This window comes from Castor canadensis, chromosome 9 (genome assembly GCF_047511655.1).
Source record: "Castor canadensis chromosome 9, mCasCan1.hap1v2, whole genome shotgun sequence".
Taxonomy (NCBI): domain Eukaryota; kingdom Metazoa; phylum Chordata; class Mammalia; order Rodentia; family Castoridae; genus Castor; species Castor canadensis.
In genome coordinates this window covers 113993938-114017178 of record NC_133394.1, presented here as the reverse complement: position 1 = coordinate 114017178, position 23241 = coordinate 113993938, and the positions used below count along the sequence as shown (strand labels likewise).

Sequence of the window (23241 nt, the reverse complement as noted above, 5' to 3'; positions counted from 1 at the left end):
ATTTAAACAAATAAGACTTTTCTTTTAGTTAAAAGAAATCAAAAGAGGAGATCACTAGGTTCCTCCCTTTGTTTCTTAATGGAACAAAGTACATCATTTCTTCTATCTGGAGATCTTTCAGATGTCTAGTAAGTTAGAGATTTGGTTAGAGATTCAGCATATTCCTCTGTAATCAATGCCAAAGCAGGGCTCTGTGATAAAGATCACAAAATGCAAATGCACAAGCTGAATTCTGTCCTTCAATAAGATCTCTTTGACTTACAACTGTTTTAGAAAATAAGACAATTTTTAAAACTTGAGTGATTTCATATTTGTTAGTAAGAAATTAGATTCCTGGATTCTTGAGAGATTAGAATATCAGATTCATGGTGCCCTGGCCAAAAAAAAAGAGAGAGAGAGAATCTCCATTTTGACACAATCTCTTCTACTCCTTGGGAATATCCTTTGCCATTTATCATCACATTTTTCATTGTTGCTTTTCCCAAACCTAACATATTTTATTATTTATATTACTTGCTAGCCTCTGAAGGTAACTGAATTGAGACACTACTGCAACTCATGCTTTCAAACATTATTAAAGTATGAAGACACATATAGTTATACTTTGGTATCTGTTAATTTAAGAATTTGTCATTTATAAGTCATAATAGCATCTACAAACATTTGTATGTTTATAGGAAAAGAGTAATAGTTAGGGACTAGGGGCATAGCAGAAGTGGTAGAGTGGTTGCCTAGTAAGGACAAGACCCTGAGTTCAATCCCCAGTACCACAAAAAAAAAAAAAAAAAAGGAATACTTAGTTTATGGATGATACATGAAACATACCCTAACAGTAAACTTTTGTTCTAAGTCCTATGTTTTTGCAGGGATCCTTCAACCAAAGGTTTAGAATCACTGCTCTAATAAAAAGAATTGTGGAGTAGAAATCAACATATAGTCTCTATTCATTCCTGTGTTGAGCAGGCTGTTGGGTAGTAATTTGAGGCAAGGCAGTTAACATTTGTGGCCTTGATTCCTCATGTACAAAGTGAATAAATAGACTGGATAATTGCTCAGAATCTTCCCATTAATAAAACAATAAATACCATGCCTTATAAGTCCTTATACCTAGCATAAAAACCTGGGCAACTACAGGACCTCCCAAAAGTGTCCCTGGGTTTTCTACAGAAAAGACTGCTATGGAAAAATAGAAACAGTGAAAATGGTAGCTCTACTATTTACAAATTTAAATACAATTTTATTCTTTGTTCCAAACCATGTTTGAAAAACTAGTAGTGTACTTATTTGTGAATAAATGATCTCAAACAGAAGTTAGTATTACAGATATACTTCACTTGAGCCTAGATGTTTGAGTATATTTATTAGACAGGCAAGCATATGAGCTTATACTTATATATTCTTTTCTTATCAAAGGAGATATTGAGGTTGCCTCCTTAGCGCAGTAGGCACCGTGTCAGTCTCAAAGGAAATATTGTGCATGAAAGTACTTTAAACACTTACAATTTTATTACCTAGAATTATAAGATATCACAATTTATTGTAGGGCATTACCCCAGTCCTTTTCTACAAGGGATTCTATTTGGTCAGACTCGATATGGTAATGGAAATTCTTTACTCACGAATGTCATTTAATACCAAGTCATCATGACACGGATTATATTTGTTATGCTGTTTCATAGTATTGCCTGTGCTAGTTGTGTCTATAATGGCTCTGAAGCTCTTTTAAGAGAGACATTGTTGTAGGATGCCAGTGGCTCAAACCTATAATCCTAACTACTTGAGAAGCTAAGATAGAAGACTCAAGGTTCGAGGCCAGTCCAGTTCCCAAGACCCATCTCCAAAATAACGAGAACAAAATGTACTGGAATGTAGAGCACATGCTTTGCAAGCACTAAGTCCTGAGTTCAAACCTCAGTTCCACCAGAGAGAAAGAGAAAGAGAGAGAGAGAGAGAGAGAGAGAGAGAGAGAGAGAGAGAGAGAGAGAGAGAGACTGTCTGATGATAATGATAACCATGATGACAAAATAACAATGATGACCCAGATAACTGATGACACATCATGCGTCACTTGGACTATTTTATTTCATGGAATTGGTTGCTGTTATTACCCCCATTTTACTTATGAGTAAACTGAGACTCTGTGAAGTTAAATGATCTCCTCCAGACTGTGTAACTACTAAGAGCCATAACCCAGACCCACCTGACTCCAAGTCCTGTGCTCAGAACCTCCGCCCTCTGCTGCCCCAGGGTTCCTGTGCTTGGAGCTTAGAATAATGTTAGGTGCATAGACATGTTCAACAGATACTGATAAACTGAAAATGGGATATAAGTCCTATGCTGCCAGAATAAGATACTATATGATTTCAGAATTTTCTAGAAAAGAAATTTCAGAATTATAACAATAAAATTAAGACATTCTAGACATCACTCCACTGCTCAGCATTATCTTGCCTTATATCTCCTCCATCAGGGAAGTATATAATAAGTGTAGCAAATCCAAGTTTCTTGCTTAAAGTCTGTCCTGCCATTCTTTCTTCTAACAGAACACTCATTTTGTCCCTTTGGATGAGGCTTTGAGGAAAACTATTGTTTTTCTAATGAAAAAGAGGCAGACTTAATTAATATATGGTTTTTACCTTCATCTTTCCTCTCTTCTTACACAACACATGTGCACAATGCCTCAGGAAAAGTGTCCACCTCATTACAATAATGACTAAACCACACTTTAGGATATTGAAGAAGGAAGTCTAAAAGAGTATGAGATCTGCCTGTCTCTGGTAGGCTTGCTGAGAAAATAAATCCTTATTTGGCAAGTTAATCTGGCATATTTTTATTTCATATATCTGAATGCAATCCTAAAACAATGATGCCATAATTGATAGTCCCAAACTATCAACAGGAAGTAAAATAAGATTTTAGTAATTATAAATATCATTTTTATGGTATTATCATGCCTCTCGATTCTTGAAACACAAAATTTTAAGATACTTTGAATTATTTATCCTCTGGCTTTACATTAAACCTGACCAAAATAGATGTAGCTCCCTTATTGACCTTTTCTTTAGAGACACCATAAAAAACTTAAAGGAAATAAATAAATAATAACAAAAATTGATTAGCAAAAAAGTTTTTCCAAAATACTTTCATGTGTCAAAAACCAATATGATTATTTGTAATACAGATAGAAATAAAGGACATTGTGTTAAGTGTAATAATAAGCTAGACACAGAAAGACAAATATTGCAAGGGGGAGGGAAGGAAGAGAAGCATAAGAGAAGGGAGGAGGGAGGATGGATATAATCAAAGCAAGGTATTGCATACATGGAAATCTCATAATGAAACCCATTAATTTGTACAACTAACATTTAATAAATTTAAAATGATATGGCTGACTTCAAAACAACAATGCAGAAGTTTTGTTTTTCTTTGTTTCCTGATTCAGAGCTTTCTGAACAACCCTCTTAAACCACTGCTTGGCTCCTATGAGACTAATGGGGTGCCAAGCTGCTGCTTCACCTTAGTCCTTGGGTCAAGTGGTTACAGCCTTGAGTGGCTATGACCCCAGGACTGGTTGCCTTGGACCACAACAGTCTTGTCCACTCACCTCAGTATACCATACAACTGTTCTCATTGTCTGTGTGTACCATAAGGAGAAAAGGCTTGAAGAGAATGACCCTATATGACACCTAGGTGCTATCGAAATAATAATTACTGATTTATAATCCTATATGGATGCAAACTTTATTCATACACATAATATCATTTTATTCTCAGCAAAATCATGAGTCATTGCTAGGGCAGTTACGTTTAGTTTCAAGGATAAGTGATTTGCCCACTACGACACCACAATACTAGGAAATGGCAGAGTCCACGCTTTTAAATCAAGAAGTTTTACATCCAAACTCTAAGTTTATTCTGATATACTTCTCTGTATGATGACATTCCAAGCATACACAAATCTGTAAGACTCGCATTTTATTTCATTCTCTGAAGAAAGTTCAAATGGCTTTCCTTTGTTTTTTCTTGTGACTGCCATACAAAATCTAATGTACACTGAAACCGACACTCTCTTTGAACTTAGCAGGACTGAGGAAGCAAAACACTAATCAGCATATGATGGCTGGACCAATTTTCTTTTTAGAGCTTGCAACACCCAGTCAGCCAATCATTGCTATTTTGTGCAAGTGGAAAAGAAGTTTTGCCCACTATTCTAAAAATCCCCCCAACAGTATCTATTAAAGAGAGAGCAGATTTAAAATATATATATATATATATATATATATATATATATATATATACATATATATATATATATATACTGCCATTGACAAACATGCTTAAGTTTTTGTTTTGTTTGGTCAAGCGCAGTTGGTTATTGTCCTTTCCACACAAAGAAAGAAAAGAGGGACATGAAAGAAAATGTCAGAAATAAAGTATATAGTGAACAGATAAAAGGAAATACGAATTTTAAGCATGGGCAATTACTGTCAAGATATATTTCTGAAATAAGAAAATTTTATGTTTTCTATTTCTGCTTTAAAAAGCTAGACAACTAATAGATTTCAATGGCTAGAAATAATATTTTAATTTCTCAATAACAATGCCAAAACAAAGAGGATATATACATGAAAACAGGAAGATAAGGGAAATATCTACAAGTGGCTAATATAGACAGATTAAAAAGGATAGACAATACCTAATATATTAACAAGAATATTAACTCTCTGTCCAGATAATAACAATATGATGGGATGATTGTGCACTCATGTTATAAAACAATGTATGCAAGCAAGCATGAATTAGAGAATAAATAAATGCAGTGATTACAATGGGCTATGACAGGTTTAGGATCTCAGGGTTGACAACATGAGCTCTAACTCCTAGTTCTATCACTTAGCAGTTGAGAGATGACAGCATGCTTAAGGTTTTTTTTTCTATAAAATTATATACGTTTTTTAATTTAATTTAATTTTTAACAATTTTTTATTGTGCTAGAGTTCTTACAATATATCAAATATATTATATTTGAATTCACCCCCTCAACCAGTACAGAGAAAGGGCTGCTTTCTTGAACATATCAACAGTTAAGATGATAAAACTGTAACATTACATAAAGAGCAGAATTATTTTATTGATTAATTGCTTGTTTCCAATAATTCTTTTTAACAAAATTTTCATCCACCATAAGACATGCACAAAGCATCAAATAAATTCTTCCACTCAGTTACAAGAAAGGCAAGACCATATCCTGGAATAACATAAGCACAATTCTACAGGCAGGCTCATTGTACAAGCCAGGTTAACCTACTTCTAGGATAGTGAGCACATTTGGAAGACAATTCAATTGTTCCAATACAAACTGAGACATCCCTCCCACTTTACAAAACTGAGTCACCACTGCCCCATACTCTGCCATTACTTTTTATCCTGAGATGTAGATTAAACATTCTCCTCAGCAGCTAATTGTAAATATAAACAACCCCCAACACCACCTTTTTTTTTTTTTTAGGACATTTGACTTCTCAACATACTTAAGGAGGGCTGTACCCATACTGGCCTAGTAGAAGTCTATCTTCAGAAATAAGGTCCTTTTGGCATGTGAAGAATCAGGTGGGGGGTGGAGGGAGAAGGAGAAGGAGAGAGAGTGTGTTTCAGTGGCTAGTTCATGAACACCAAGGTTAAGAAACATGTCTTCTCCACTCTCTTTAAACTGTATGTCCAAAGTTAAACTAGACAAGAATGTATACTTAATATTATAAAATATCTCTAAAAATTAAAATACACTAAAATCTCCACAACTTCTTATTTTTTAATCTTCAACGTCTGATCTTACAAAAAAAGTTTCCTAATATACACACATGCACAGAAGTATTTTAAAAGCAAGAAAATGCAGTATCCTGAGCGATCATGAACAAAATAGTAAAAATGAACTGCCAGATCAATAAACACGTGAGCAAACATTAAATGAAGACTCTTACAGCATGACTTCAGTCCCCAAAGCAACATGGCAGCATGCAAGCATTAGAAAGACCTAGCCAAATAACCTCAGTAAAAACACGCATACTACCCTTGTCTGTCTCTGAAAGTAGTCATTTTAAGAATAACATCCAATTAAATTCTCGTAGCATTCAAATTTATTTTCAACTACAGCTCTGTTCTAAGTACTACATAAACCATATTAAAGCTCTTTAAGTCAATATTTATTTATAGCCAAACAAACACATGTAATCACATCTAGTCCTGTACTTAATGAAATGGGAATAAATCCCACAAGTTTTGCTTAAGTAGATTTTATACTGGCAAACAGGCTCTGTACTAAGCAAAGAAGCAGCATTCCATTTCTGTGGAAACTTCATTCAGTTTCCATTTCATTGGGGTTTCACTTTCTACAGCCAACCACAGGCAAGGTCAGTAGTGGCACAAAATAAAACAAATGCACACAGTATGCTAAGGTTTATAGCTCCAGGGTCTGCTTTGGAGAATTCTGGATGCCCACTCCCACCCCCATCCCAGTGAGCCCAATAGGGAACAACAGGAAAAGTTGGAGGATGTATAATATGCCTAAGTTGAACCTTTCTGAGTGCAGAGACCTATATATACCTAAACATCACGCGTGCGCACACACACACACACACACACACACACATGAATGAATGGAAATTTGGTATGTCTTTAAAGTATATTTTACAGGTAAGCTTTAATAATTTCTCACTCTCAGACATAAACTTGATCTATACCAATGGAAATTGCTTTACTCAAAATATAAATAGCTATATTGAATTTGATAAAACATGTCACAAATGCATGCCTTCATGAGTTGTATCACATTTCCTACTGGAAGTGAAAACAGATTTTACAGTACTACACATTTTCCTCCAAACTAGCATAGCCTACTTTACTGGGATGTTAGGGTATCATTTTGAATCACACCAAATGCAAAGTCAAAACATGAAATTACTCCTGAAAGTGGCAATTTCCAATCCTATGACAATGTGTTTCATGACACATATATGATAACAGCTTAAAGAACCAGACTTCAAGTTGGAAATGAGAATTTAAACTTCCAAAAAGAGTATGTCAATAGAAACCCTTTGTATAAGGAAAAGGAAAAAGAAAAACAAAAGAATTAAAAAAAGAAAATTTGAAAAGAAAAAAAATAAAAACAAAGAAAAACCCTTTGTATAAGATGCACTGTTTCATTTTTTCCTTAAAGATTATCATTATCTCTATAAGCATGTTCTACTTTAACAAGGCTTTGACTCTAAAGAACATGAACTCTGCTATGCACTTAATAAGAAGGACATTCCACAACCAAGACTGGAAAAGAAAAATGCTGTAGAGAAAACCTGACCCTGAAGGCAGCTAGCAATCACCAGGCCACACGAAATTCTAAACAATTCCACTGTAGATGTCACATCCTCTTCCTGAAACAGCCTTTACTTTTAAACCTGACATCTGCATCAGCGATACTTACGTACTTTTAAGTTTGTTCAACACTTACCTGTGATTTTTTGCAGCAAAGGTGACAATTTAGACTCTTCACAGAAGGCCTGAGCCAATGCTTTCTTCACTTTTTCTTCAGCTTCTCCCAGGTCTTTGTCCACTGTGAACTCCCCAGTGACAGAATAAATATATATGAGGAGGATCAGCAGCTCCTCAGGATTATAGTCATCATTGGTCCTCTGGGTTGAAGGTTTAATCATAGGTAGCAGTTGGTTGAACACAATAGCCATTGATGATTCCCCAATGCTCTGAAAAAGAAAGCAATTTTAGGAAAAGATGCTAATCTTGTACAAAGACATGACTTATGTAGCACATTAGTCCAAAAAACGTAAACAATGATGTTCATGAACCACATTACCTTTTATTTCTGGGTTTATTTGCCCTGGAGAGAACACTACAAGAAGTCTGACATCAAGAATTTTTGTTTTGAAAGACTTAGTTTATAAAATGGCTAGGCAAGTTGCAGGCCCTTTGATATAATCACACTATTGCTTAAACAAATAAGTCTACTGATTTAAAAAATAAGAATTACCTCAGACACTTGAAATTTTAAATAAAAATATATTTGTAGAGTAGCACTCTTTTAAAAACAAATCAGCAGAATTGTACTTCCAAATGAATGGTAATATTCCCTCAAATGAATTACCTCATATTTCATCACATATTCTTTTTAGCATTTTCTATGTTGATAAATATTATTCAGAATATTTTTATAGCAAAAAAATCATCTTCTACTAAATCTGGTGAATAGAAAGAAGAATCAAATTGGGAAATGTTGCTTAGAGTTGGTTCAAGATTTCTTTGAGTGAATTTAAAGGTAATTGACCTTAAATTTTTAAAATTTTGTTTTTGTTTTTAGGTCTTTCTTGCACCAACTTATTAAGTGATACTTAGCAAGAATTTCAGAGTTCTTTGCGTGTGATAATAGCATTGCATTATTGTAGCAACTGTATAACTCCCAAGAAAATTTACTCATTTCTAGCATAAATTCTGAGGGTTTTGCTGAATAAATCCTCATTTTAAATAATGCAATTAAATTTCCCTTATAAAATAGCCCTATAAAATGAAACTCTACTCTTTGTGTTGATACTCAATCAGGAGGCCAAATTATCACAACTTACAACTTACATTATTCATTCAAAGGGCTCCCTGATTACCTTTTATGTTCCAAATACTATTGTTGGTCTAGGGATATAGCAGAGAACAAATAAATTTCCTACTGTTACAGAGTTTACATTCTAGTGGGGGAAAGCTACAATCAAAAAGCCAAAGAAATAAAATACGTGGTACCACAGACAGTCCTATGAAGGAAAACAAAACAATAAAAGAAGATGGGACCTCAAGGCTTGTGCATATGTGTGTGTGTGGATGTGCACTAATTTACACAGGATGAGCAATACTAAGAAGGGAGTACTTGGTAGAGAAAGACCTGTAACAGCAAACAACATATAGCAAACAGCTGAATGTTGCTTCATACTGGGCTGATCACCCAAATGAGCTTTTCTAGTCATTTCCACACCTGGATAAATTTGGATAGATCATGTTAAGGTTAAGATTCACAATTATATTTTGTACGCAAAAAACAGCTGTTACCATTTATTTCCACTAAACACCTTGAAGGTTCACAATGTACTACACAAAAATAAAATGCTAAGTCTTTGGATTGGAAAAGGTAAAAATGGAAAAGGATGAAGACTTTACTGGTACAAGGTGACATGATTTACAAAGTATAAACACACACACCCCTCAGAGGTAACAGGAGGCAAAATGTTTGAAGGCATCCTAGGACTGCTCCACAGTTCAGAAGTAGAACCCTGGAGGGTTCTTTCTTTGTTTACAAGCTGCCAGAAGTAATTTAAAAGAAAGGAGCCTGTGGTTGGCCTGTTAAGAGAGGGCATGGAGGCTGCAGCTTATGCTTTTGCTTTCATTCTATCTCCAACTCCTTGGATGACAACAAGCAGATTCCTTCTTTGCTTTATATCCTATTTCTAAAAAACAGGTGTGTATATAAAGTATCTGTCCAATAGGAGCCATGTGGGTCTCTCCTCAGAGAAGAAAGGCTTTTAAAAGATAGTTATAAAAAGTAAGCAAGGGTAAAACAATCATCATAATCATTTGTAAAGATTCACTCACTAACATCTGGATTTCAGAGCATCAATTTCAAGTCACTGTCCAAAGATATATTTGAGAGAGCAAAATCTCTCCTTAATGATATTCCGGAAGACTTCTCTTGAACCTACCAATTTCTAAAATTACATTCTAAATCTGCTTAATTCATCCCAAGAAGTCACTGACTAACTTTACTACAAAGCCGAGAATATTGACCAGTTATTGAAAGCCATGAAGTATGGTGGAAATAGAGATTCCATTTCAGAAAGCCAGATCCCCATACTGACTGTTCCACTATCTAATCCCTTGACCTCTTAAGAGGTCTTTGCCTCTAAAATGACATGATCTGACTAGAGGATGGAGAAGGAGTCCACCACACTATGCCAAGGCCTCCCTCTTCATTTTCACCACCTTCTTTCTTTCTTTTTTTTTTAACTTTACCATTGGTAGCAGAAAGCAGCAATTTATACTCTTACTGTTGGCTACTTAGCAAAATAAAAATGATCTAAAAGGACAGCTTTACTATGGATGGAAACAGGCAAATCCAAGAATAATTTTAGGTATGTGTGTAACATGCATTACCATACACACACACACACACACACACAGGTATTTCCTTCCTCTGTCCCCTGAGATAATCTGAAAGTCATGACATCTCAATAGCAATGAGTACACTACTAGACAGGTATTACTTTCTAATATTCTTCTCCAATAAAAGGAACCAAGACTCCCCAAAGAAATGACTGGCATTAGGGATGAGTCAGGGGAAATACAAGAGAGCCTAGACTAGAAGATCTCATAGCGCCAGAAAGTAAGGCAGTGCTCAGAAAGTAAGAGAGTAGGGACATATCAAAGGGTCATGAGAGCCAACTGAAAGACAATTTGAAGGGGAACAATTTGAATAAGAAAATTAACAAAGTTGTATTTTCTTATAACCCAAAGTAGACAATAAATAAACATCAGTTCATATTAATATGAGTAATTAAATTGATAAATATAAATGTGAGAGAAGATATAAATTTTTATCATTGAATTCCAAACAACTTTTGGAAATACTCTTCCCTTCAGGAGTTGAAGGTTTAGTCTTTCCACCCCTTTTATATGGGCTGCATATAAAGACTTGATTTTCAAACACAGAGGATGGAGAAGAGAGGGGAGGAATACCCTCACCTTAGTTTGGAGATCAAGGTTAACAAAAATCCTAATAATATCCCTAGGAATGGCACTTCACTTTTGCAGTATTCTTCCCACAAATCCATGATCCCAAAGACATCAGACAAGTCTCATTCGAGAGACATTCCATGAAATGCTCAACCAGTACTCCTCAGAAGTATCAAGGTCATGAAAAACTGTCACACAGCAGATGAGGGCAAGGAAACAGAATCACAGACTATAATGAGATATCCTGGAAAGAAAACTGAAAGGACTCTGGGAGGAGGAAAAAGGGAAGAAGAAGGAAGAAGAGGAGGAGGAGAATCTCAGCAGGATTACACGAGGATGTGGGAAACTATATGACTAGGTTTGAGTCCTGCCTCTACCACTTATTAGCTTTACAGCCCTGGACAAATAATTTAACTTCCAAGCCTCTCAGTTTCCTCATCTGTAAAGTGAAAATAATATCATAAATATCTGAATATTAGACAGATTCATAGCATAGGTGTCCATTTATGTAACATTGGGACACAGTGCTTAAGTTACTTTATGGTTTAAAATAAAGCAATTAGTCAATAGAACTGTCTTTGTAAGGACTAAACATAAGTGACTCCCTCTTTTTGGGGGCCAATTTTGTGTAAAATAATTTATTTAGGAATATATAACAATAGCTTCTACTTCATTGGGTTGATCTGAGGATTTAACAACTATAGTAAACTACATGGTATCCAATAAATGTAACCTAACACCTAGTCAGTCTATGGGGCTTCTTTCTTAGCCAGCAGAACTGAAGGTGTCTAGTAAGGAATGGCATACCTTCTAGGAATAGGAAGTTGGTGATCTCAAAGGAGGGAAGGGCATTCACATCTTGGAACTTCACTACAGAAGTTAGTAAAAAGTCAAAGGAAATATAAACATTATTCAAAGCTGCCATTGAAAAAGGACATGCACAGCAACCACAAACCAAAGCGGAAAGAGAAAAAAAGGCCTTCTTTGTTGAGTACCTGGATTAAGTTCCTCATTGACTTTTATATAAATGGGCCTACTAGTAGGAGATACAGGACTGGAGCTGTGTCTAGAGTGACAAACCTTTGTTTATCTGCAGTCTGGGGCTCCTGTTATTCTTGAATTGGCCCTCAGTAACTCCACACAAAGGCCCTCTGTAAAACACGTTGTCTTTAGAAAAGCTGACCTTTCAGTTGAATTAATGTGCCTCTGCAAAGTCAAGAGTCAACTCTGTTCTGGCATAGGGTACATACTCTTTATGGCAACAGGGCAGTCCCAGCTTGGCCCACACCTGCCTCTCTGTGGGGCAGAGCCAGCAAACACTTGGTAGAACTCTAAGCTACTCCAAGCTGCTGCTAGAGGATCTATCTCTGCAACTCCTCCCAGCCACAATGTCTGCAGACTCAGAAGATGTTGCCAGTGGGGCCTGAGAAAGTACACAAGGCCTTCTGCTCAGAACAGTACTCACCACCAAACTTGCCACATGGCTTTCAACTCTCATAATTAAATCCACTCTGTCTTTGGCAAAATGCCAAATGTAAGTTGATGTGTGTTCAGATAATTTATTGATACATCAATAAATGTGCCAGACACTGTGCTATACTCTGGACATACAAAGAAAAAAGCAAGACATGAGATTTGCAGGGCTCACAGGTGAGAGGTGGGAGGAATAATCAGCTATGACACTGCCTAAGAATGTTCTTTAGCAGAGGTATGCATTCACTTAGAAACACTCCCAAATCCTGGAAGAGGTACACCTCAACTGAATTTTAAACAGTCAGCATCTAATACTAGGGAGGAGCAAAGCTCTAAGAATTGAAGAATGAGGTACCATCCTTCCTTCATCCCTTCAACAAATATATGATACACACTTACCAAAAGCGTATGGTGAGTAGAATGACGGCCCCCCCCCACACCAAGATGCCCACACCCTAGTCCCTGGAATCCATGGATACGCTACTTCATATGACAAAAGGGACTTCGCAGATGTGATGAAAGATTCGGATCTTGAGAAGTGGAGATAACCTGCATTATTTGGATGTGTCCAATCTAATCACATGTATTTTTAAAATAAGAGCTTTCCCAGCCATGGTCAGAGAGATGATCAAGAATCAGAGACATGTAATGTTGCTGACTTTGAAGATGGAGGAGAAAGACCTTAAGCCAACAAATGCAAGGAACCTGCGGAAGCCAGAAAGGACAAGGAAGCAAATTTTCCCTTACAAGTTCCAAAAAGGAACACGACCCTGATAACATTTTGATATTAATCTAGTAAGACCTTCAGAATTGTCAGGAAATATATGTGAGATAATAAATTACTATGTGTTGTGTCAAGCCACTGAGTTTGTGGTCATTTGCTATAGCATCAAATAGGAAGTTAACACAGGTGGTTTCTGAGCTCGAGCTTTGTATCAGGACATATATCCCAGGCAGAGAACCTGCACATGGTAGAGTGTTATGGTTTGAATGTTTGACCCCTTCAAAACTCATGCTGAAATTTAATTGTCATTGTTACAGTACTAATAGCTGGGATCCTTAAGTGGTGAGGGGACCACCCTCAGGGGTGGTATTGGTACATTATAAAGAGGTAAGTTCTGCTACCTCTTGCTCACTCTTGGCCCTCCCACCTACCATCACATGATGTCACAGCAAAAAGGACCTTGCTAGATGCCAATACCGTGACATCGGACTTTCCAGACTCCAGAACTTTGAGCCAAAGAAATTCTATTAATTATACCCAGTCTTAATATGGGTATTAATATAATTATAATTATAATATAATTAATATGGGTATTAATTATACCCAGTCTTGGATATTCTATTACATCAGCACAAAATGAATCAAGAGATGGGGCTCAATAAATAGCTACCAAGTGATTAAATGAATAAGCAAGAGCAAGAATTAATTGATACCACAGTGGCACTCATTCCATCTACACCACTGGGGAGTCAGTGAGGGCCTTCAAAGATACAGTAGAAAAGGAAGGCATGGGGCACTTCAGATTTAAAACCTGCCCTACAACAACTATGCCTACAGCTAGTCAGTCCATGCAGTATCATAAGAAAACATTCATCAGGTCCAGAATGACTATACAATAGGACAATGGTTTTCTAAGTGGGATCCATGGATCTTTCAAGAGGTCCATGAGTTCAAAAATACTTTTATAATAATATCAAGACATTCTCTGCCTTTTGTTCCCTGTGTAGACATTTGCAAAAGCATGGCCATTTAGCAATTGTCAGTGAATTAACACAGATTGAGAAGTGGCCCCAAAGTACACTAACAGTCAGTGTATTCATTACTACAATGCTATGTACTCACAGATGCAATTAAAAATTTTAAAAACTGGTTTCACTTAAGGGCTTACATTTTATTTAAGAATGCCCTCGATGACACAGTAAAAGTTATTAATCTTGCAGACTCTCAACTCTTTTCTTTTTTTTTTGTTTTTGGTGGTCCTGGGGTTTGAACTAAGGGCCTCATGCTTGAAAGGCAGGTGCTCTGCCTCTTGAAGCTATCCTCCAGTCCTTTTTGTATTGGTTATCTTTGCGATGGGGTCTCATTTTATGCCCAGGCTGGCCCGGATCATGATCCTCCTATTTGTGCTTCCCTGAGCAGCAGGGAGGAAGGTACATGCCACTATGCCCAGCCCTTGGCTGAGATAGGGTCACGTGAACTTTTTGCCCAGGCTGACATCAAGCCACTATCCTCCTGATTTGTGTGTCCTAAGTAGTCAGCATTACAGGCCTGAGCCACCACGCCTGGCCTAAACCATCTCGTATGTGATGAAATGAAACTATGTGTAAAGCCCATCTACTGGATAATAGTTACTTCTAGAAAAACACTTGTGCAATTGTTTGAGTTTTGAACTAAAATTGCTTCTCTCATGTAATATAAATATTGCTTAAAAGAATGACAGAGATATTGTGATTATTAAGACATGGGGATTTGGCAAACATTTTCTCAAAATCAAGTAAAGTGTCAGGCATTATGAAGCATGCCTGTAATCCAAACACTCAGAAGGCTGAGGCAGGAAACATGGAGTCAAGGGCAGCCTGGGCTATATAGCGAGACCTACCTCAAAAAAAAAAAAAAAAAAAACTGAGAAAAGTGAACCTGTTCCTTCAAGAAAAACAACTGATATATTGTCAGTGACAAAATTCTGGCTTTTAAGAGAAAATTTGAATTTTCAAAACTTGTATCAGTCAATGCCACATTTTCTATTCTTAAAGACTTTTCTGATGAGATCAATGGTGACATTAAAATGTGAATGTTATGAATTGCATAATAAAATGTATCAACATTTGGAAGATCTGTAAAATTCAGTGAACCAATGCTTTCCAAATAACCAATGCATGATGTAAGAAGTTCCATCCAAAATAAAGCACAGATAAAGTAAAAGAGTACAAAAGCTCATTGATACGGCCTTCAAGTCCACATTCAAGTTACCTTTAAGAAATCACTTCTTACAGAGCTTAGATATGGTATCAGAAAAGAATAGCCAGAAACATCTGAAAAAGCTATCAAAATATTCCTCCCTTTTCCAACTATGCGTCTGTATGAACTGGCTTGTCTTCGTGTCTTCAACCAAAACAACATATGGCACCACATAGAATGAGGAAGCTAATTCAAGAATCCAGCTGTTTTCCATCAAGACATTAAAAAGATTTCCAAAAACATAAACCAATGCCATTCTCACTTATTTTTTTTTGTTTTGGAAAATAGCTACTTTTCATAAAATACGTTACTTATATCAGCATGTAATGGGCTTGTTATTTTTAAGGAATAAACAAATACTATTAAATTTCCTGTTTTAATTTCTAACACAATAAATATTAATATTTAATAATTTAAGTTTGTCATATCCTAAAAATAAAATCTATTATTTTCTTCTCTGTTTTCGCCTGTCCTTAGCTGAAATGCAGATTAAAGTGAGAGTAAACTAGCTTCGGCTATGTTCTTAGAGAGGAAGGTAAAGCAACAAGATAGAAGGAAGATGTGATCCCTAGATCAGAGCATCTTAAAATGTAATGTGAATACAAATTACCTGGGCTCTTGTCAAATTTCTTAGGTCTAGATGCAACCTGAAGATTCTGCATTTCTACCAAGTTTGCAGGTTGGTGTCAATGCTGCTGGTGTATGGACCACATTTTGAGAGGTGTCTGGACTGGACCACACAAGTATTTCTAGACTACAGCATGAAAGTGAACTAAACAATCCTGTATGAGTCACTATATGGGCTCTTTTGTAATACACTTTAACTTTACTATTAGATAACATAATTCATAAAGGTTTTATTTCTAGCCAAATTTCTTTCCTTTGCTCTAAATTCAGCAATCTATTAGACTTCACTTATACATCTCCCCTGCAAATTTAATCCAATATGTCTAAAACTGAAATCAATATTGCTCTTCATTTTGTGTATCCTATACTGTTGTGTGGTGTCATCATTCTTCCAGTTGACCAAGTAGACACTTGGACTTTACTAGGGTTCTCCCTTGTCCCTACCGCATCCAATCAACCATCAAGTCCTGATGATTTTGCATATTCACAGTCCCTTCTGCATTCATTTTATATCATCTAAGTTGTAATTATCCTTATCTCTAGCCATGATTTATCTCACTCTAAACAAAATTTTTCTCTACTTAGAATTATTTGGTAATAAATAAAAGCTTCCTGATAAAGTCCTTGTCATTACATATGCATACTTTTTACCTTCTTGGTCCTAATTAGCTGTTTAGCCTCATCTATCATGAATCCTTTCCTCATAGATTGAAATTCTCATTTGCCTCTGTGCATTTGCGCAAACTTATCTCCCTGCCTGGAATGTTCTTTTCCGTCTTCTTTCCCTAGTTTTAAGATTCAACTCAATCGTTATCTATTACGACCTTCCTTTTTTTCAGTTAAATGGCTCAGTTTATGACCCCAGGGGAGCTTCTATGTCCCCTTACCATGACATTTTTCACCCTGAATTTAATTATTTACTCATAGTAAGCTCCCTTCTAAGATTTAAAAATCCTTGGTGCCGAGAGCCACAACCTATTCCTAATCCATCTCCAAGACATAACTCTGTCCTTTGAACATAGGTGATACTGAAAGTGCATTCATCTCTACAATGAAAAAGCTGACATCAGAAAAAGAAAAGACAAACACTTAGTAAGCATACAATTGCATACTATCTCACTCTTCCTAATTACATTTGTAACATAGGCATTATTATTTCAGAGGAAAAAAATGAGATTGAGAAGGGTTACTTCACAAAGATGTCACCTAATGAATGGGTGAGCTGTGATCCAATCCAAAATGGTATTTCTCCAAAACCTATATCTGATCCACTACACATTTCTTTTCCAATGCTTCCGAGTCAGAGAGAAATCAGAATTTGTGGGAAAGGGGAATGCACACCCTTGGGGATGAGGAGGATTCTAACAAGGACTCTGACTAGGGAAAACAGTCAAGGGAACCCAGCTCATAAGACAACAAATAAATCATATAAGAGCAAGAGCAGAAGTAGGTGACTTAATCCATCAGAGGCGATGCAGATCCTTACAGTACTCTGGTAAGGTACACGACTGACCCCAGAACCTTAGTCAAGGTTAAAACCTCTGGTGGAGGGATATGTGGTTCCAGTCACAAATGTTGATGGCTGGCTGGGGTATTAGACAGCCAGTGCCTCCGGGCCACTGGTCTTCAGTTCTGTCTACCCAGTTTGTGCTATATAAACCGTATACCTACCCCATGTGGAAAAAGGATACAATGCGTTAAAGAGGTATACACAAAAAGTAATCCTACCCTGAAATAAAAAAAAAGGGTAGAAATGATCTCTAAGAGCAGCTAATTTAAAGATGGAAGATTGAGATTATGGCATGAGCTTCTGATGGAAAGAAGCAGGAAAAGGATGCCAGACCAGTGGGGTAAAAGTTATGTGGCAGGCTCAGTTCCCATAGCAACTGTATGGGAAGGATGGAAAGACATGAAGCGTAGGAGTCAGATTGCTCAGGACGCCTAGCTCTGAATTTTTTCTTTTTTTCTGAGATGTAAGTCACAGAAATAAATATTTCAGGAAGTAGGCTGTCTAAGCCCAGGACAGTGAGAAAGGGGTCCAGACTTTATAAAAGGACTTCGGAGTAAGTAAAATGATAGCATGAGTGACAGACCAGAAAACTAGAAGAATGCACCAAGAAGATATACTAGAGAACAAGTATATGTGAACAATGACAGAGGTTGATCTGAAAGAACAAATGTTTCTCAAAACTTAATATCTGTATGGGGCATAACTGGAACTAACTGGAATTCTGCATCTAAGGAGCAAATGATTCTGAGGAAGTGAGAGAGAATGAAATCCTCATGGACATGAGAGTAGAGTCTACAAACTTTCTCTTCCACTAAAAATACCACTAGAAAAAAATAGTGGGATATTCACATAAGGAACTACTACATAGCAATGAGAATGAACAATCTGTCATTTCATAAAACAAGGAAAGGAATGAATCTCACAAACATAATGTTGAAGAAAAAAGGCCAGAAAAATAACATTATATAATCCCACTTATGAGAAATACAAAAACTGGGGAAAACTAATCTATGTTTTTCAAAGTCCCTACCCCTCGGGAGGAGGGAGTAACTGGGAAGTAGCAAAAGGGGGCCCTTCCAGAGCTGCTGGTAATCTTCCAGGTTGAGCGGGATGTGGATTACACAGCTGTCTTCAGTTAGTAAAAACTCACTGAGCTGTACTTTTCTATATTATATTTTACCTTAATAAAAAGTTTCTAAAATTCCATTATACCAGGCCATACTTCCTGTATCCTGGGAAGAACAGAGCTATCTACTTAGAGAGTTCTTATTACGGATTAGCTTTTATCCAAAGCAAGAGCAGGAAAACATCAGATGTTTACAGAATTCATCAAATAATCTCACTGGGCTACATTTACCTTTGGCTACAGGGACAGGGAAGGATCTTGATTTCAGAGAAAGATGGAAAGAACAATTTCAATGGTGTTCAGTTTAAAATACACACAGATAGAATCCTTTTCGTAATATTTTTCCCATCTCTTGAGAAATGATGTTATGTTGTTGTGCTTTGGGGGCTGTAAGTTGCATGAAATGAGGGCCAAGTGACTTCTTCTGAGAGTCCAACAGAACACCACAGGGAGTTGGGACTGTGCATCCAACAAAACCACCAGCCGTTCATCTTTATCTGGCCACCTTTAATGATTTAAGAGCCCTGGTTGCTATGTTATCATCAATCAATTACAATGATGAAGCAGCCTCTAAAAACTGGAGTTTTTAAAATGCAATTATCCGTGACCTAAATTTCCTGCTGGTTCTTTTGGCCCCACGTTAGGTCTGTCTGTTGATCATCAAGGGAGCCAACATAAATAATAAAAACAGGTCAATGCTGGGCTTTCCAAACCCTCCGCAAAAAAACTTTTTTAAATCACAGTTCTCCAGTCAGTGCCAACTTAACATGTCTACTCCTTGCTTCAGCTATAGGTACGTTCTGAACTTAAAAACAAAATATTCCACAAAATCTTAAACCTGGTACATTATCTTAAACCTGGTTTTTGTTTAGTTTTGTTTTCTTCTTTCCTTGCTTGCTTGCTTGTTTTTATATCTGGCCAAACAATTTTACAACTCTTAGCAGGCGAGAGAAATGATGTCATTTTGCTGACTAAAGAAAAGGATTTACATTTTGACTACTTAGGAGATATATAAGAGAAAACATAAAATTTTAGCTATCTTAATGGAGAACATATTCCTGCAGTCCCCAGCCTGTGCTAGAATTTGACTTCTAGGATCCACAGAGCAAAGCTAAGATTCCTTAAGGCTTGGGGAGGAAGGAGAATGTGGCCAGCAAAAAAGGAAGAGTAAAAAAAAAAACTTTCTGTGAGGACCAAAACAGTTATCTTAAGTACTGTTTCAACACATTTCATATCACTTCTTAGAAGTAAGGGGAATGACACTTCAACGGCCAAGGCCTCAGGCTTCCTATGAGTGACAGGCAACATGGAAACAGTGTACTCAGTACAAGCACAGTTCTTCACATTCAAGACTGGCTGCAGTAACCTGACAGCTCAGTGGAGCTGGGACAAGGCCTGGAGTCCTCTCCAGAAGTTTTGCAGGGTGGATCAGCCTATTAAGAAGTAATTCTGGAACTGGTTAGCAGTCTGCAAAAAACTGAAACTAGATCCATGTATATCACCCTATACCAAGATTAACTCAAAATGGATCAAGGATCTTAATATCAGACCCCAAACTCTTAAGTTGATACAGGAAAGAGTAGGAAATACTCTGGAGTTAGTAGGTATAGGTAAGAACTTTCTCAATGAAACCCCAGCAGCACAGCAACTAAGAGATAGCATAGATAAATGGGACCTCATAAAACTAAAAAGCTTCTGTTCATCAAAAGAAATGGTCTCTAAACTGAAGAGAACACCCACAGAGTGGGAGAAAATATTTGCCAATTATACATCAGAGAAAGGACTGATAACCAGAATATATAGGGAACTTAAAAAACTAAATTCTCCCAAAACTAATGAACCAATAAAGAAATGGGCAAGTGAACTAAACAGAACTTTCTCAAAAGAAGAAATTCAAATGGCCAGAAAACACATGAAAAAATGCTCACCATCTCTAGCAATAAAGGAAATGCAAATTAAAACCACACTAAGATTCCACCTCACCCCTATTAGAAGAGCCATCATCAGCAACACCACCACCAACAGGTGTTGGCGAAGATGCAGGGAAAAAGGAACCCTCTTACACTGTTGGTGGGAATGTAGACTAGTACAACCACTCTGGAAAAAAATTTGGAGGCTACTTAAAAAGCTGGACATCGATCTACCATTTGATCCAGCAATATCACTCTTGGGGATATACCCAAAAGACTGTGACACAGGTTACTCCAGAGGCACCTGCACACCCATGTTTATTGCGGCACTATTCACAATAGCCAAGTTATGGAAACAGCCAAGATGCCCCACCACTGACGAATGGATTAAGAAAATGTGGTATCTATACACAATGGAATTTTATGCAGCCATGAAGAAGAATGAAATGTTATCATTCGCTGGTAAATGGATGGAATTGGAGAACATCATTCTGAGTGAGGTTAGCCTGGCCCAAAAGACCAAAAATCGTATGTTCTCCCTCATATGTGGACATTAGATCAAGGGCAAACACAACAAGGGGATTGGACTATGAGCACATGATAAAAGCGAGAGCACACAAGGAAGGGGTGAGGATAGGTAAGACACCTAAAAAACTAGCTAGCATTTGTTGCCCTTAACGCAGAGAAACTAAAGCAGATACCCTAAAAGCAACTGAGGCCAATAGGAGAAGGGGAACAGGTACTAGAGAAAAGGTTAGATCAAAAAGAATTAACCTAGAAGGTAACACCCACGCACAGGAAATCAATGTGAGTCAATGCCCTGTATAGCTATCCTTATCTCAACCAGCAAAAACCCTTGTTCCTTCCTATTATTGCTTATACTCTCTCTACAACAAAATTAGAAATAAGGGCAAAATAGTTTCTGCTGGGTATTGAGGGCGGGGAGAGGAAGGGAGCGGAGTGGGTGGTAAGGGAGGGGGCGGGGGCAGGGGGGAGAAATGAACGAAGCCTTGTATGCACATATGAATAATAAAAGAAAAAGGAAAAAAATAAAATAATAATAATAAAAAAAAGAAGCAATTCTGGAATGTTCTCTGCTCTAGAGGGGAAGTCTGAACAAACTCCTAAAAAGTCATCCTGGATGATGGAATGGAGGCCAAAGGCAAAATCAGGGAAACAGCAAATTTGCCTTCAGTAGCTCTACTTTCTATTTTCTGACTTTGGTTCTCCCTTGTCTCTGCCCAGAACTCACTAGCTTCTTCCTAGCACCAGCAAATGAACACATTCCTTCTCTAGGAAATGAATGACTAGATAGCTGAGCTCTTCTGGAAGCCTGCATTTAAAGAGAAGAGACAACCTGAGAGGAAAAAGGACTCCTTAGTGGTTAAATTTGGCTCCACGGTAGCTGGGCAGTAATTGGGCATAGAAACTTCCTGGATCTCTTCAAAGCACATTTTGTAGAAACTAACTGAAGGGTACTTAATATTGTTCTCTTCTTTTTAAAATACAATAGTATATATTCAGAAGGTAAATATCACATTTCCTTGAAGGGATAGTATGAAAGGCAGTAATTTAAGTTCCATTAGACCTCTGCAAAGCATTTAACATATCTGAGTCTCAAAGTTCTTGGTAAAAAGGACATTACCACATACCTCACCAGGCTGTCATGGAATATAAATCAGATGAGCTTTTAACTTCAAACTTTATATATTTGTTTTATTGCTACATTCATTACTATTTTATTACCTCCCTCTCCAAAGGGATGCTTCTGTTTAGAGAGGCCTGGTGAACCAGATATATTCACATGCCCCTAGACACTACCCTCAGATCTCTCAACCAAGACTTAGCCACTTCAGTAGGGTTTAGTGGAGTCCCTGAACTCTTTCAGATGTCTTGGGTAATAATTTTGTCATGGATACATCACACCCACCATAGAGCAAGTCACAGTAGCTCCATACTTAGGTCCAACCCAACTGGCCCCATGGAGGCTCTGGCTTCCTTCATGGCCACCTAGAAGTACCAGAGGACACTATCTAGAAGTAAGGACATTTGGCATTCCTTATGATAAAGTTTATAAACAAAAAAAATACAGATGGGTAAGAACTGGCAGGAAGATTCCCCATCCAGCTTCTCCCCTGCAAACGATCCCAAATCACAACAGGACTGTCTGGTCATCTCTCCAGGGTATCCTCATGAATGAAGGACTAAGGCTGTGTCTTACAAAATGATAACCAGCTCAGTAGCGTACCCCCTTGGACTTGCTTTCCTTCCTTCCTTCCTTTGATTTTCCTTACTCTTGCTGCTCCAGGATTTCACCCCCCATACCTCCTTTTAAAGCATTACTACATAAGTTTTGCCTCAGACTTTATTTCCTAGGGAAACAGTACAGAGATCACAAAGGAGAAGTTGGTAACTATAGTGCTTGAGTTTGAGTTAGCATATGGGGAGATATGTGTGCACACGCTCTCTGCCTCTGCAAGGGACTACTTGTATCAATTGTGGAATAGAAAATCCTTGAGGAAAGAGAAAATCTCTGCCCACACTTACATAATTAATGAAAAAGCAATCACTACCCAGTGTGATATAAGGAATCTAATTATTGTCTTAATGCTATTGCAGTTTCGATCCCAGAAAGCTATGGAGGGGATGACATCTCCTCGGGCTGACTTGCACGGCCTGGCCTTGGTGTCCAGCCCTACTTCTCCATTCTCTCCCTCTCTTTCCTCCTCCCTTCAGTGTGCTCCAACCCTCCTAGCCATGCTCACCTAGTCTCCTTTCTCTGCTTTATTTTTCTCCATAGTACTTTTCACCATCTTGTTTACCAGATGTCTTACTCATGTACTTTGCTTTTCTCACTAAA

General features: G+C 37.3%; 1 protein-coding gene across 5 annotated transcripts in view; it reads right to left on the bottom strand.

The window, feature by feature from the left end:
- Positions 1 to 23241, bottom strand: part of Scfd2 (sec1 family domain containing 2) — a 413685-nt gene that overhangs the window by 253682 nt on the left and 136762 nt on the right. For all 5 annotated transcript variants that reach the window (XR_012435809.1, XM_074042264.1, XM_074042261.1 and 2 more), the window contains exon 5: positions 7502 to 7751. Coding sequence is in view for 4 of the 5 variants with exons in the window: in XM_074042264.1 (XP_073898365.1) it covers positions 7502 to 7751 (250 nt within the window). In the remaining variant the exon portion in view is untranslated. The remainder of the gene's footprint in view (positions 1 to 7501; positions 7752 to 23241) is intronic.